At 50.4% G+C, this 15,060-nt stretch overlaps 1 protein-coding gene across 1 annotated transcript in view; it reads right to left on the bottom strand.

Moving 5' to 3' along the window:
• RAB11FIP4 (RAB11 family interacting protein 4) overlaps window positions 1–1,266 on the bottom strand; it is a 103,985-nt gene extending 102,719 nt beyond the window's left edge. The window contains exon 1 of the mRNA XM_061142850.1: window positions 1,108–1,266. Within this exon, the coding sequence (XP_060998833.1) occupies window positions 1,108–1,266 (159 nt within the window). The remainder of the gene's footprint in view (window positions 1–1,107) is intronic.
• Between the last annotated feature and the right edge of the window lie 13,794 nt (window positions 1,267–15,060).

Raw genomic sequence — 15,060 nt, forward strand, 5'->3', positions numbered from 1 at the left:
TCCCTTTGCCAGGTGACAGGGAGGCATGGATCCAACCCAGCCAGGCCCGGTTCCTCCCATGTTCTGGAATGCTAGGCCCCAGCTGTTCCCGGAACAGAAGGCCAGGGAGTGCCGATGTAGAGCCGGAGGCCTCAGGTGGCCTTGGAAAGTCACTACTCAAGGCTTCATGCCCTGACCATTTCAGAGTGGGCAGTAGCAGGAGTGTGGGATGCTCTCCTGCCAGGCGGGTGCCTTGCACACCCCCCACCACACACACATGGCCACCTCTCCTCCATGGCATGAGAGGACACTGGTCTCTGCCCACCCCACTGGCAGCACCCACCCTCGGATTGCAGCCCTGCTAACACTGTTCCTGCTTTCCCCCAAATCCGCGCGCCCCGCCCCCCGCCCCCCACCGTTGCAGACACTGCTCAGCTGCTGTCCCCCAGCTTGGCTGTGGCAGGCTTGTCGCAGCCGCCACAGCCAGCTGCCAGCCAGGCCTGCCCCTCGGAGCCCGCAGGGTGCGGGGAGCGGGGGTGGTCACCAGGCGCTAGGCTGAGAATCCAGGAAGGCCGAAGGCAGACCCCTCCCGCTAGGTTCCAGGCCGGCTGGGTGCAGTCAAGGAGGCGAGGAGGTAGAGCGCCCCTAGTTGTCCTCTGCTCCCCTCGGCCAGGCCCAGTGGGGCGCTTGCCTCCCCCCTACCCCATCCCGCCCCCACCCCCGGCCCCCGTCCTGGGATTCCTGCACACGGACCTCTGCATCTCGGTCTCCGCAGGGTAGGCAGGGGAGGGGGTCCCGGAGCTAGGATCTGACGGTTCCCCTCGCCCCATACACCGAGTAGGCTGCAGAATGGTTAGAGGGACCCTCAGGGCCCGGGGTAAGCAAGATGGGCAGAGAAGCCCCCACCCCCCGGGGCGTGATGCGTGACACTCGCAGCACCGGCGCGAATGGTGGAAAGCGAGGGTCCGACAGGGCGGGGAAGCCCCGGGGCTCGAAGTCCTCAGGTCCGGCGGGATTCCTCCGGGCTGCAGCCGCCGCCGCCGGGGACTGGGAGCGGGCAGGTGAAAGGGCGAGGAAGCCTGGGGTGGGGGTGCTGGGGCGCGGGCGCCCCCACCGCGGGACCCTTACCTCCTCGCCTTGGCCAAAGCGCATTCCGAGCGCCGCGACGCGCTCCACGCGCAGGAAGCCGTCGGGGTCGCGGCCGCACACCTCGAACACCTCGCGCAGGCGGCGCACCGAGCGCAGCAGAGCCGCGGGGGCGCCCGCCCAGCCCGCGCCGCCCGCCATCCGGGCCGGACCCGCAGCTAGCCCGAGCCCCGCGCCCGCCCGCCCCGCGCCGCGGCCGCCGCCGCCGCCGCCGCCATCGCCGCGCGCCCTCCGCCCGGCGCTGCGACGCGCAGCCTCCGCCCGGTGGCGGCGGCGGCCGAGTCGTGTCAGCAGCGGCGCCGCAGCCCCGCGGCTCGGGGCGGGCGGGGGAGCGGGAGGCTGCAGACAAAAGGAGCCGCGCGCCTCCGAGGGCGGCCGCCCGCGCGGCCCCGCCGCCGCCGCCCCCAGGCTCGGGGTCCCTGGGCGGCTCCGAGCTCGTCCCGTCCCCTAGAGAGCGGGAGGGTGGGTGTGCGACCCGCGCCCGGAAACCCAGGGCGGCCCCAAGGCCCCGCCTCTACTTGGAGGAGTCTGCGAGGAAGCCCGAGCGGCCCCCGGACCACCCGCGCTGGGGTCCAGCCGCCTCTCCCCGACCTCAGCCCACCAGCAGACGCCAACCCCTCCCGGCTCACCGCGCCCTTTGTGGGCGCCGGCGGTGCCGAGCGCTCAGTATGTCCTGAGGGTCCCTATATTAGCGCGCTGGACTTGTTCCACTCATCGCCGAGGAAGCTGAGACTCAGAGAGGTTGAACTACTTAGCCTAGGCCACTCAAGCCTGCAGGGGGCCAGGTCAGGATTCCTAGCCAGTCTGGAGCGGAATGGAGCTAGACCTTCTACTCTTCCCCTCCTCTGTGCTGCCCCTTAGAGAACAGTTTCCAGGCTTAGGTCCGCACGGGCCTCCCCAGCAGAACTCAGGGCCAGCTCCGGGCTGGGCAAGGTCCGGGAGAGCGGGAGCGGGGACCCTGGGACAGGAGCGGATAAGGGAAGACAGAGCAGTCAGGAGGAAGGAAGAGCAAGGCCTGCCCACCAGGCCTGCCCGGGGGCCGCCCAGCATCTTGCAGAGGTTCCCTCCCTTCCTTTGGGCTCCCATGCTCACCCCTTTATTGCACCCTGGACCCTCAAGCTGAGAATCCCGGGACAGTCTTGGCGCTGGGGCTGATGGCAGCCTCCAGGGCTGTACCTTAGCCTCCTCCCAGTCCTGCTTAGCTCCCAGCCCCTGCTCCTCGGGCTCCCAGTCTTGCCCCCGGCTCTGCAGAACCTGGCCTGGCTCTCCTCTCCTCCTTCTTGTTGTTCCGCATGCCGGGCCCTTGTAGCACTAGTTGCACCCAGCCCAAATGCAGGTCTTGGCTGAACCCACCCCAAGTTGTTTTCCAGCTCAGTTCAGAGGTTTCCTCCTTTAGGAAGCCTTCCCTGATAGCACTCCATTTTGCCTGTTACTCTGATCTCTGGTCCCTTCCTCCAGATGCTGACTTAGTTCTGTAATTCTCTGTTGGGCTGACCATCTCCCCCATAGGCATGCTGGGAAATTCTCCAGGGCAGGATGTATCTTAGTCACTTCTTGTTCCTCATCTCCAGGCAAGGAGGAAGCCCCTGCCCAGAGGAGATGGGGACCTACCCTATCATCTGCAGGAGTCACGAGCAGTGTAGGAACCTAGTCAGGGAGGCTAGAGTGAGGCCCAGTTCTGCGCATGAGCTGTGTGACTTCTCTTCCTGGACCTCACTTTCCCCCTCTGTGGTCTTCCTGCTCAAATGTGAATATACCCTGCTCAGGGGCTGCCATATGGCTTCTCTGATTCTCCCTCCCAAGAGGTTCAGGACAGAAGGGAAGTGGGCAGGGCTGGGTTACCCTGTTTTGGAAGCTGTAGAAATGGCTCTCAGAGCTCTCCCTGCATCAAATTCCCCAAAAGAGGAGAACAGGGAAGCTGAAAGATCTCAGCTGACAGAGGAGGGGCCTCAGACCTGAGCATGAACAAATCCCAGGTGACCCAACCTCAAAGTCCACACCAGATTTATGGCTCTTCTCCCAAAAAACAAGGTCACACAAAATTCAAAAGTCCCTTCCTCAGGGGAGCCCTCCCTGACTCCTATTTCTCCTCCCCATAGCCAAAAGCATGTAAGCTCCCTCTGCCTTCCTCTTTCTGGGACACCTCAATCCTATCCTCTCCCCATCCCACTTCCTCTGGCCAACTCTCATACTTCCAGATTCCATGGAAATGGCACCTCTTGCAGGAAGCCTTCCCTGATCACACCCCCACCCCTACCTTGGCTCACTTTCCCCTGGGCTGCTATAGCATTCTGTGCAGGGAGGTAGGGATAAGACTGTGCGGGTCAAGTGATCTAATACACAGAAATATCAGAAGAATGGTGCGGGTAGTAGTGCCGTAGTGCCAGGTATTGTGACTTGTCCTGATGGCAGCCTCTTACTCCTGTTATTTATCACAAGATCATCTGGGAAGTAGGTATGAAAATTGACACAGTGGCCACAAGGTCCATGAAGGCAGGGACTAGGTCATTTCTCTCTTGATTTTCTAGCTCCTGGCTTCTAGCACAATGTCCAATACAGACAATTAAGGTCAATGAAGGAATAAATTAGGGAAAGAATGGGCACATATGGTGTGGTAAACAGAAACACAGCTTCTCAAAAGATACCCATGTGCTAATCATTGAGACCTGTAAATGACCTTATTGGGAAAGATTCTTGCAGGTGTCATGAAGTTAAAGCTGTGGAGATGTGGAGAGTCTCCTGGGTTAGCTGGATGGGTTCTAAGTGCAATCACAGTATCCTCTTAAGAGGGAGGCAGAAGCAGACTTAACACAAACGGAAGAGAAGGTGATGTGGCCACAAGAGGAAGAGATCGGAGGGATGCGGCCACAAGCCAAGAATGCCAGCAGCCACTGGAATCTGGAAGAGGTAAGGATGTGAACCTCTCCTGGAGCCTCTTTGATCTTGGGCTTCTGGCCTCCAGAACTATGCGGGAATGAATTTCTGTTGTTGTAAGTTTCCAAGTTGGTGGTAGTTATAGCAGCCACAGGAAGCTAGTATGTATGTTATAAATATCATGGGGAGGTTATTATAGATGGTTAAGAGCCAGGCTTTGGAATCCAAAACAGTGGTGCCAGGCACCAATTTCTGCTGCTCATTTAGCCCTTTGAGTCTAGACGAGTTAACTTCTCTGAGCCACAGTGTGCATATCTGTAAAGTGGGGATAGCAGTTCCTACATACAGAGGGCCTCACGTGAGAAAATGAATGTAACGTGGCTGGCACAGTGCCTGGCATGTACCTGGCCCATGTGATTATGATACGTGTTGGCATGGAGAGGTTGGGAACTAATATGAACGGGAAAGCATTTCTGATTTTCATCTCTAGGCCTTGAATTCATTGTTCATGTTATGTGGAAATGGGGCAGGATTCACAGTTTCTTCCTGCTCACAACCTGCGGGTTTTTTTTTTTTAAACCATGAATAATTATTGCTCTGGAGGGGAACAAGGGGGTGTGAACACATGGGCCTTCTTCACCTGTCTTCTAATACCTGCGTCTAATACCTTCTTCTAATACCTGTCTTCTAATGCCTGGGTCCCCAGAACCAGAAGCAGTAGCCCTGAGGGGGTGGGGTGGTGGTGGTTGGTGCTGAGGATCTTGGCAGGACTTTGGTGAGTCTGGGGTGAGCAGGGCATCTCAAGACCTGTCCGTCCTTCCTTGTCCAGAGGGGTGTCCCGGCTGGGGTGTCACTCACTCGGGCTGCCTACCCACAAGCTTCTCTGACACTCAGAAGCGAGTGGGTCCATTGGGTTGCTAACATTCCTTCCAGGATTCTAAGAAGAATGACGAAACCGTACTTATTCTACCCAACTAGGCTCCACATCTGCCTCAGAAACGGATCCTAGAAATGGCTCATGGTTTAGGAAGTGGCCTCCTGTCTTGGTCTCACCTACCAGAAGTCCTTTAATCTCACCTGCTGGAACTGCCCTCAGATCAGTACCTGCCCAGCCTTCTCCATGGGCCCTTCTGCTGAAAAGAAATGCCAGAGTCCTCAGTTACAGTCTGTATGGAATGGAGGGGAGATTGGGGAGATTAGGTGAGGTATTAGGTGAAGCCATTTGTTACTGAAAGGTAATGGCCCCACCCTGACTGATATAGGAGGAGGGATCCTGGTTTCCACAGAAGGCCTGACATTCAGAAAGCAGAAGACTGTCAAGATGGGAGACACCTTTGTCCCAACCCCCGCTCCTCCAAGGTCACAAAGCCTTTTGGTGGCAGAATTAGGACCACGGCCTAAGAAGCCTCCTAACTCCCATCATGTTTCTTTCTGCACAGAAGCTTTGGGGCAGAAGGTCCTGGAGTTGAATCTCTGGGCTAAAGCGCCAACTACCAATTCTGCCATCTCCACCTAAAAAGCTTAAAAACAAAAGAAAACAAAAATCCTGGCATCTAGTCCTGCTGAATTCACAGCTGGGAGGAAATAGGGGCTGGGGGCTGGGGTGGGGGCTGGACAAGCCAGGGTCATTGAGATTTAGCCATGCAGAGGGCTTCCCAGGTGGCTCAGTGGTAAAGAGTCCGCCTGCCATTGTAGAGGACACAAGAGACACAGGTTTGATCCCTGGGTCAGAAAGATGTCTTAGAGGAGGAAATGGCAACCCACTCCAGTATTCTTGCTGGGATGATCCAATGGACAGAGGAGCCCGGCAGGCTACAGTCCATGGGGTTGCAGAGTTGGAGTACAGAAGCCAAGGTCTTCTTCCTGGGACTCCCTCCAACAAAGATGATGCACTAGGTGTATGGCTTGGTCACCTTGGGGGTGAAGCCCTCCCAGGCTTCTTGGAACAAGCTGAGGTGCAGTGTTTAGAAGGGACCCCGGCAGGGCCCCAGCCCAAGGAAGCAAAGTCACAGAAAGAGAGGGCTCCAGGACTCCGCCTAGCCGCCTCCCCCAGGACAGACCCAGTTCTCCGGCGCCCCCTGCTGTTCCAGGGAAGTTTTAAAATTTAAGAACACTCAGAAGCAGCATTTCTTTCCTAGACGCCTTCTCTTGACAAATAGGTATTGAGCATCTACTGTATGTCAAGCTCTGTTCTAGGCTCTGGGGATACATCAGTGAACAAAACGGAAAACTTCTCGGACTTCACAGAGCTCATTTCCTTGTGGGTTCTGGGGAATTCCTAGGAAATACTAGGCCTCTTCTAAGGGCTATCCTGGATATAAATGGTAGTGAAAAAATTTTTTCTGGCACATAATGTCTAGACAGGAGTTATTAACTAATGCCGCCTGGATATGAAGACTCCATAAGAGCCAGAGGGGCGAGGCACCAGGGACATAATTGTCACACAAATTCCTGGCCCCCCAGGGGGATGGGGGTGAGATTAATAACGAGCAGCCAACAACCCTCAGTGCACAGCCCCTCAGGACAGATGTAAGTTCCTGAGGGAGCAGGGATAATGGCCCAGCAAAGTCTTGCTGGAGATGCCTTTTGAGTGGGGGTAGGTTCTCTTGGAAGACGAGTTAGGCTTCCCTGGGAGGAACTGGTGTCTGCATAGCACCCCCTGCCCCAAAAGTATTGTGAGATTCAGGGGGACAAAACATCCCATTCTCAGGATTTGTGTTAAGGAGAAGCTGAACAAATCTGAATTATCATGAGAGAAGCCACTGTGACTGGGAATGCATGCGCAGAGGCCAATAAAGAAGTCCCTCCCACGAGACAGTGATGGGCCTTCAAGGTGCCCTGGGCTTCCCAGGTGTCTCGGTGGTAAAGAATCTGCCTGCCGATGTAGGAGACACATGTTTGATCCCTGGGTGAAGGAAATGGCAACCCACTCCAGTCTTCTTGCCCAGAAAATTCCATGGACAGAGGAGCTTGAGGGGCTACAGTCCATGAGGTCACAAAGAACAGACACAACTGATCGCGTGTGCGCGCACACACACACACACACAATGCATCTCTAGACGGGTTGTGAGGTTCTCGCTGTGGGTTTAAAATCTCCTCTGTACCTCCCTGTAAAGCCATCAGTAAAGTTTAGAGCAAATGGATGCTTCAGTGGGTAGATGGTGCCAGGCTATGTGTCAGAGTGGGTTCAGGTTGAAAACAAGAGCAGAAGGAGGGGCCTGGCAATATCTAGGTTATACGTCTAACAGTCCATCATCTCAGTGCTTGTTCTCCCAGCTGAGGAGCTGGGAACGGCTAGAGCTAGACTGGGCTGGCACAGGAGATGGGCCTGAAGACAGGTAGGGGTCAAATAATGGCCATATGAATCCTGGCGAGGACCTAGGACTTTGTGTGTTGGTGGTGAGGAGGAGGACTTTAAGTATGGCCTGGCTGCACCTGTGATGGGGTAGAGTGTGGTACACTGGGGCCACTGGGTCAGGCTAGGGGACTCTTGTAAACAGGCCAACAAGCTGGGCCCCTGAACAGTCAGGGAGGTGATGAGGATGGTGAAGGGATTTCAGAACGCACAATCAATCAGTACAGTGTGACGACCATCCAATGTGGTGGTGGGGGTGGGTGGTGAGTGGGGAGGAACTGAGGATAATTCCCAGGTTTCTAATTCAGGTGCATTGTTGGGGGTGGTGGTACCATGGGCCAGTGCTGTCAGAGCAGTGGGGGTCGGGGGGAGAACAGGGACAGGGAGCAAGCACCTGAGGGAGGTAACAGCACTGTGGTCAGTGTACAACCTTCACGACGTGATGCACACAACTATGCAAAGTTACAGGCTCCTTAATAGCCCAAGGTCCAGGACCGTTTCTAATCAGCCTTGTTAACTTTGAAAGATTGTAAGCTGTGAGTAGAAATAATAAAGTCACAGTGAAGGGGTGGTGGGGGCTGGCGTGCTCTCTTGGAGTCCATGAAGTCGGCAGGTGCATCCCTGAACTGCTCTGATTCAGGTAGGCAAATATGCCCCTTGGAGGAAAAAACAAACACAGCTCCCTGGAATCTAAATTAGATAAAAAGCTACCTTTTTGATACAAGGAAAAACACTAAGGTAAAAAGCATTGAAAGGATGGCAGTTGTTAATTTAATACCTAAATAAATTACACTATTACAAATACCTTTTCAGTAGAACTGAAAGTCAGCATTATCTACACCTCTTAAAAACAACTTGACTTTTTAAAGTAATAATACTTAATGTAAAAGGCAGTAAAATACAGAGAAATAAAAACTAACCATAGTTATTTCATCTTTTTCTTATTTATAACAGTAGTTTCCTATGTGTAAAATACATTGATATTTTACATGATTGGGGATTTACCCTCATATACAGCCTTTAAACTCTTGATTCTATTGAAAGTTTCCTCCCAAATTTAAATATTATTCTTTAAATCCATTTTTAAATGGTGCATAAGGATGCCCTGTAACTTTCCAGGAAGTGCTGGATGAATGTAGATGATTTAGCCAAAAACTCATCCATGTGTTGCCTCCAGGTGTTTTGGTATTATAAACAGCACCTTGATGAAAGTCTTAGTTCTCCGATCACGTATTACCTAGACTAGACCCCTACATATAATATTACTGGGGCAAATGGTGTGGACATGTTTAAAGCTAATGACACAGAAAGATGAGATCAAGTGCAGGAGTGAGTCCATCACACCCCACTCTAACCAGCACTGTACTAAAGATGTATGTACTAAATACACCTTTGCTAATTTGATAGATGAAGATGGTATTTCCCCATTTCAAGTTTGCAGTTTTTGTTTACTTCTGAGCGTGATGACCTTTCCCGTCATACAGCAGTTAGCTATTGGTACAGCATTTCATTTCTGTGGGCTGGCTGTTTACGTCATTTTGTCCTTTGCCCATTCTGTGTCGCCCCCCTGCACTACCCTCCAGCTGGGGTCTTTTCTTAAAATTGGTTTTTAGGAATGCTTTTTAAAGACCGTTTTGATGTGGACCATTTTAGTGTTTTTACTGAGTTTTGTTACAATACTGCTTGTTTTATGCTTCGGTTTTTTGATCACTGAGGCATGTGGGATCTTAATGCCCCCTGGAATCGAACCTGCACCCTGTGCAATGGAAGTCTTAACCACTGAACCACCAGGGAAGTCCCTGAACTCTTTGTAATGAAAATAATTCCCCTGTTTGCTTGGCCTTTAAATTTGGCGGGTTTTTTTTGAGAAGGGAGACAAGAGGATATTTCATGGGTTAGGTAGTAACAGCGTAATCTTAAGGATTTTTTCCATTGCTTCTAGGTGTACAAAATCCTCCCCTTTTGTGGGAAACAGGTTTCCTAGGTGGCGCTAGTGGTAAAGAACCCGCCTGCCAATGCAGACTTAAGAGATGTGGGTTCGATCCCTGGGTCAGGAAGATTCCCTGGAGAAGGGCACAGCAACCCACTCCAGTACCCTTGCCTGGAGAATCCCATGATCAGAGGAGCCTGGTGGGCTACCGTCCGCAGGGTCGCAAGGAGACAGGACTGAAGAGACTTAGCATGCACGTGTATTGTGGGAGTCAGTGTTCTGGTCAACATTTCCAGCTCTCCTCCTCCTGGCTAGAAGAGGACAGTTCTTCTTGACCTCTGAGATTTGTGGAGCTGTGTGATAAGTTCCGGCAGTGACTGTGAGCAGAAGTGACTGCACGTCTGGCCTCAGGTCTTTATTGCTGATGTGAGATGCTCCAGATGCTAGGCTGTCCAATCCAGTAGCCACTAGCCACCAGATCTATTTAAATTACAATTTAAAAGCCAGTTCCTCAGTCTCAGTGTTCGCATTTCAAGGGTCTGACAACCCCTGCCGCTGTGGTGTGGATATGATGGAACATCTCCATCACTCCAGGGGCGCTGGGTGGTGCTTGTCTGAGCCCTCCTTCCCCGTCATTTATTTGCTACGGTGGCTGATCAGTCTCTGGGGCTCAAAAAACTGCGGTGAGCAGAGTCCCCCTGCTGACCAGTGGTGGACATGCAGAGAGGTGAGGAAGCTTGAGTCAACGAAATTTGGGGGTTACTGGTTTTTTTTTTTTTAACACCATAACATAATCTGGATCTTTCTGTCTGTTCCATTCTATTTACCTAGTTTAATTACCATTATCACAGTTTTAAATATTTCAAAATATTTTATTATCTAGTAAGGAAAGTTTCTATGCATGCTTTTATTTCTCAGCTGTGCTTTCTTGTCTATTTTATAAAGTAAACCCTAGGATCATTTTGTTTGGGTCCACACTTTCTTCTTGTAGGGACCTTGATTGGAATTGCGTGGGATCAGTAATTAGCTTGGGAACAACTGGTGACGGTATAGTCACTAAGTTGTGTCCGACTCTTGCAACGCCATGGACTGTAGCCTGCCAGGCTCCTCTGTCCGTGGGATTCTCCAGGCAAGAGTACTGGAGTGGGTTGCCATTTCCTTCTCCAGAGGATCTTCCCGACCCAGGGATCGAACCCAGTTCTCCTGCACTGCAGGCAGATTCTTTACGGACTGAGCTACAAGGGAAGCCCAAGGGAACATCTGGCACTCTAATACCCGTTCTTCCCATCCAGGTCCGTGGTCTGTCTCTCCCTTGACTCCTCTCCTTACAGCCCGGGTCAGGCAGACTGAATCAGCGCTAGCACGAGTGAAATAAAGACAACACAGTGACTTTCCATAAAGCACAATCAAGTCCTTTTAAAAAACTGTATTTTTCATCTTATGAGTCCCTCTTTCCCTATTCTGTTGAGGGTTGAAATGCCCTATTATAAAAAGACTGTTCCTGCAATTGTTTGTTTTCTAAGTGCATAAATTAACAAAACACATCTTCAAAATTTTACTAGTGTGTGAAATTTCAAAGTCTGGATTTGCTTTCAACAGGTCTTTATACAAATACACAGGACATCTCCATTTTGGCAGGGATTTGTGCATGGGGGTGGCACTTGTGCATGAGGTCTTTCTTCCCATCCTATTTGCATAGTTCCCTGATAACATAAAGCCTTAGGTGCTACTCAACAACCCTGGCTCCTTGAACAAGGCATAGTCCTTGTACTTGGAAGGCCCAGAGTCTAACCAGGGAGTTAGGAACAGTTGATGACCACAACACTGTAAGGAGAAGCAGTTACAGGACCAAGAGAAGGGTGATGGGGGCTCAGAAAGCATTTCCCAGAGGTGCTGATGCTGGAGTTCCTTGAAAACAAGAGGCCGAATACATGTCAGCTGGATGAATGAATGCTGTAAACTCAAAAAGACTCAGTATTTTAATGGAAACTACTTTTTTGGTCTCCTGTAGAAGTCTAGATATGAGTATACGGTGAGTGGCCGTATTGTTTTTGCTTAAGGCATAAATACCTAATCCTTTCTGCCTTCCATCCATGAATTATCAAGTTGGGGAGGTAGTATCCCTCACCATCAGTTTCTCATCCTACTTTGACTTTGGCCAGGCTCAAAAATAGAAAGTACCTTTATTTTTGTTCTTGGGGCTACAGCAGGTCTTCATGGGAGCTTTTAATTTTTTATTTATTTGGTTGCACCAGGTCTTAGCTGTGGCACAAGGGATCCTTTTTTTTCTAGTTGTGGCATGAGAACTCTTAGTTGCGGCCTGTGGGATTCTAGTTCCCCTACCAGGATTGAACCCGGGCCTCCTGCATTGGAAGCACAGAAGCTTAGCTCTGGGATCACCAGGGAAGTCCCCTCATGGAGTTATTAAATATGCAAAATCAGGGTGCATTTCCAAAGTGGGATGAAAAGAAAGGAGGAAAATAGAAACAGAATGAGCCAGTCTCCTTTCTGGGGCACTGCCTTCTGCCTGGACACGTCTCTGCTGCATGGGCTCTCTGGGCAAGGCCGTCCCCCAGCCTCACGGACACCCTATACAGAATTGAAGACTTCACAATCCCATTTTCAACTGCTCAGTGCACATATCCATTTGGATACACTTCTTGGTCATTCTTCAGGGCCCAACCCCTCGGTCCACACCTTGCCCACTATGCTCACTGGCTCTGTGGCTGTTGCCCTCACTGAACTGTGATCTCATACAGGGCACAGACCAAGCTTTCTTCTTCTTCTTTTCTTGGTACCTGCAATGCCTGGCAAAGGGCTTGGTACGATCATAACCAACTGAAAATGTTTCTTTCAACAAATGAATAAATCAGCTGAGGCTACCTTTGTTGATGTTTTCTTCCTTGAAACATATTGTTGGGCAACGCTTTCTAAATGTTTGACCAGGAAAGGGCCCTACTAAGATTTCAATGTGACTTTTCTATTTTATATGGAGGAAGTGGTCCCCTTGGGGGAAGTTCTTAATTACGTAACTCCATAGGCTTCTCTTTATCACGACAGCTTGACTCACGGCATAAACACATGCTAAAGACCTAGAAAAATTTTGCAGTACAATCTTTTGGGGATAATATAAAAAGAATAAAGGTAATTTGACCCAATATGTTTAAATAAAACATATGATGCTTCTTTGGAAACTTTAGACATACATGTATACATATATGTGGTGTATGGAACATGTACATGCTTTCCTGGTGGCTCAGTAGGTAAAGAATCCACCTGCCAATGCAGGAGACGTGGGTTCAATCCCTGGCCAGAAAGATCCCTTGGAGAAGGAAATGGAAATCCACTCCAGTATTCTTGCCTGGGAAATCCCATGGACAGAGGTGCCTGGTGGGCTACAGTCCATGGGGTTGCAAAGGAGTCAGACATGATTTAGCGACTAAACAACAAACAACAGTATGTACATACTACAAGGCATAAGTGGATTTTTAGAAGGTACTTAAAAGTCAAATCTATTAAAATTACAATTTCACATTATTAAATATCCCCTTCATGATTTAGCTAGTACTTTTTAAAAGAACAAAATGTGAGACTCAAACCTACAGGGTCTACATTGCTGCAGTGCGGCTTAGAATTTTTAGAACCATAATCAACACTCTAAGAAGGCTTCTCGTAAGCTGGCAGCTAAAAGGGTCTTACGTGGAACTTACTTCAGTAAGAAGGCTGAGTCTCTAATGAAGACAGGCCTGGCAGGTTACTTGGGGCAACCGCCCCTGACAGAGTTGGGGTGCTGCTGTGCTGGAAGCTGTTCTGACAGGCAGTGTGCAAGCCAAGTTTCACAGGTAGAAATCAAGGGAGAACTAGGGGTGAGGGTAAGCATCATAGAGGGGGCATGGGGGTGGGCTGGGTTGCTTTCTGGAAAAAGGAACACTGTGAAGCTACCTCTTTGTTACAGGTTAAGCTTTTACTGTTCTTCTAGTACCTTTCTGCCCTTCCCAAACCCCCTTGGGAATCAACTTTTCTGGCCAGACAGTTCAAAATTGGCAGACTAGCCTGAGACTGTCCCAGAAAAGTAAACTGTGCAGACAAAAAGTGAGCATGGGCCCCATGAATGACAGATGATACTGTCAATGTTCTCGAGCAGCTTACTAGTAGTCCAGGGATGGAGGGTGTGGTCCAGATGGTCACTACCCAAAGGCATCCCTACTTTTGACTGTGATGCTTTAGTCTGGAGGGAATAGAAAGTTATTTGCCGTACAGCTGACCCTTGAACAAGGCAGTGTATAATTTATAGTTGGTCCCCTCTTCATCCCTGAATTCAACCAACCATGGACCATGAAGCACTGTAGTATTTACTATCAAAAAACATCTGCATGCAAGTGGACCCTTGAAGTTCAAACTCTGTTGCTCAAGGGTCAACTGTATTTGAATTTTCTGGTCTCTACTCCAGTGGTCTTTAAGCTTTAGTGGCCAGAGAACTTACCTGAAGCTTCGAGAGTGCGTACGCCTGTGGGTCCCCCTTCCCCCGGCCCACACACAATCTCTGTCTTTCCCTTCCTCCCTCCCAGGACATCCCTGGAGACTGCATATACTCTGCCTTGAAGGTTTGGGCCCAGAGTGCTAGCAAGTGCTCCAGATGAGGTTCCTCTGCTTCACAAATGTCTTCCTATAAACAGACCAGTTCTTGCCTCAGACCTAAGGTGTCTCCTTCATGGTCTTTTTAGCCCTTTATCTAATTTAATAGATACTGTTGCCCTCATAAGGATCAGCTCTGTCCTGGCCACAGGGTCTATGCTGCATTCTTTCTCCATCTGGGAGTAGCCCGCATAATGGGGTAGACAAAATGTTAAAACTCGCAGCAGTGGAGCCAAGGAGAGTGTTTTGACAGTGCTTACACATGCTGTGTCTGGGAAGGTTCTGCTGGAGAGAGCTGAGAAGCTGGAGAGAATTGTGGGGTCCTAACATAAGCCCTCTATTGATCTTAGGGTGTCCTGGCATTTCTGATTGCTCTTTTTTAAAGAACTAAAGTCAGCCTAACCTCAGAAAGCAGAGTCACCCTTCATTTTGGCAGGCCCTCAAAATGCATTTGGTGGGGTTTAGGACATGCAATCTCAAAATATGCCACCTTGAAGGAGCCTGAGAAAACGGCAGAAGCAGGAAGGTTCCCTGACCTTTCTCCTCCCATCCTTTCCTGAAACACACATAAAACCTTCACTTGAGAGGCCGGGCCCTCCCTAACCCTGGTGGAAAGGAGCATCCAAATCTCTGAAGACAGAGGGACTTCGAGAACTGGAATAGATCTTTCCTAACTTTACTGCACTTACCTCATAGTCTGACCTATGAGATTTCTACACGAATGCCCACTCTTCATCAAGCCTAGGATAAAAATACTCAGGTTTAACTGTTTGTTTGTTTTTTGCTGGGGGGGGGGGGGGTCCCTTTCATCTCTTTTTGAAGGCTCCTGCCATGTAAAATTTATATTAAATAAATGTGTAGGCTTTTCTCCTATCAATTTATCAGTCTAATTTTCAGACTCAAGGGAAACTTTTTCCCCCCTACGCATTTCACCAAAATTATTTTACCTTTAGTTGAGAGAAGTTCTCGAACTAGAAAGGTCTTTTCCATGGCAGGGTAGGGGGTGGTGGTGGTTTAAGAACCCAAGACATCCTTAAAAGAAAGGAAATGGCCTTAATGTTTCAAAAGATCAGGGAGGAGTAATGGGCAAGTAAGAAAAGAGAGCTGATGCATGTGAAGAAATTAAATAACTCCCCACATC

The sequence above is a fragment of the Dama dama genome, chromosome 5 (genome assembly GCF_033118175.1).
Source record: "Dama dama isolate Ldn47 chromosome 5, ASM3311817v1, whole genome shotgun sequence".
Classification (NCBI taxonomy): domain Eukaryota; kingdom Metazoa; phylum Chordata; class Mammalia; order Artiodactyla; family Cervidae; genus Dama; species Dama dama.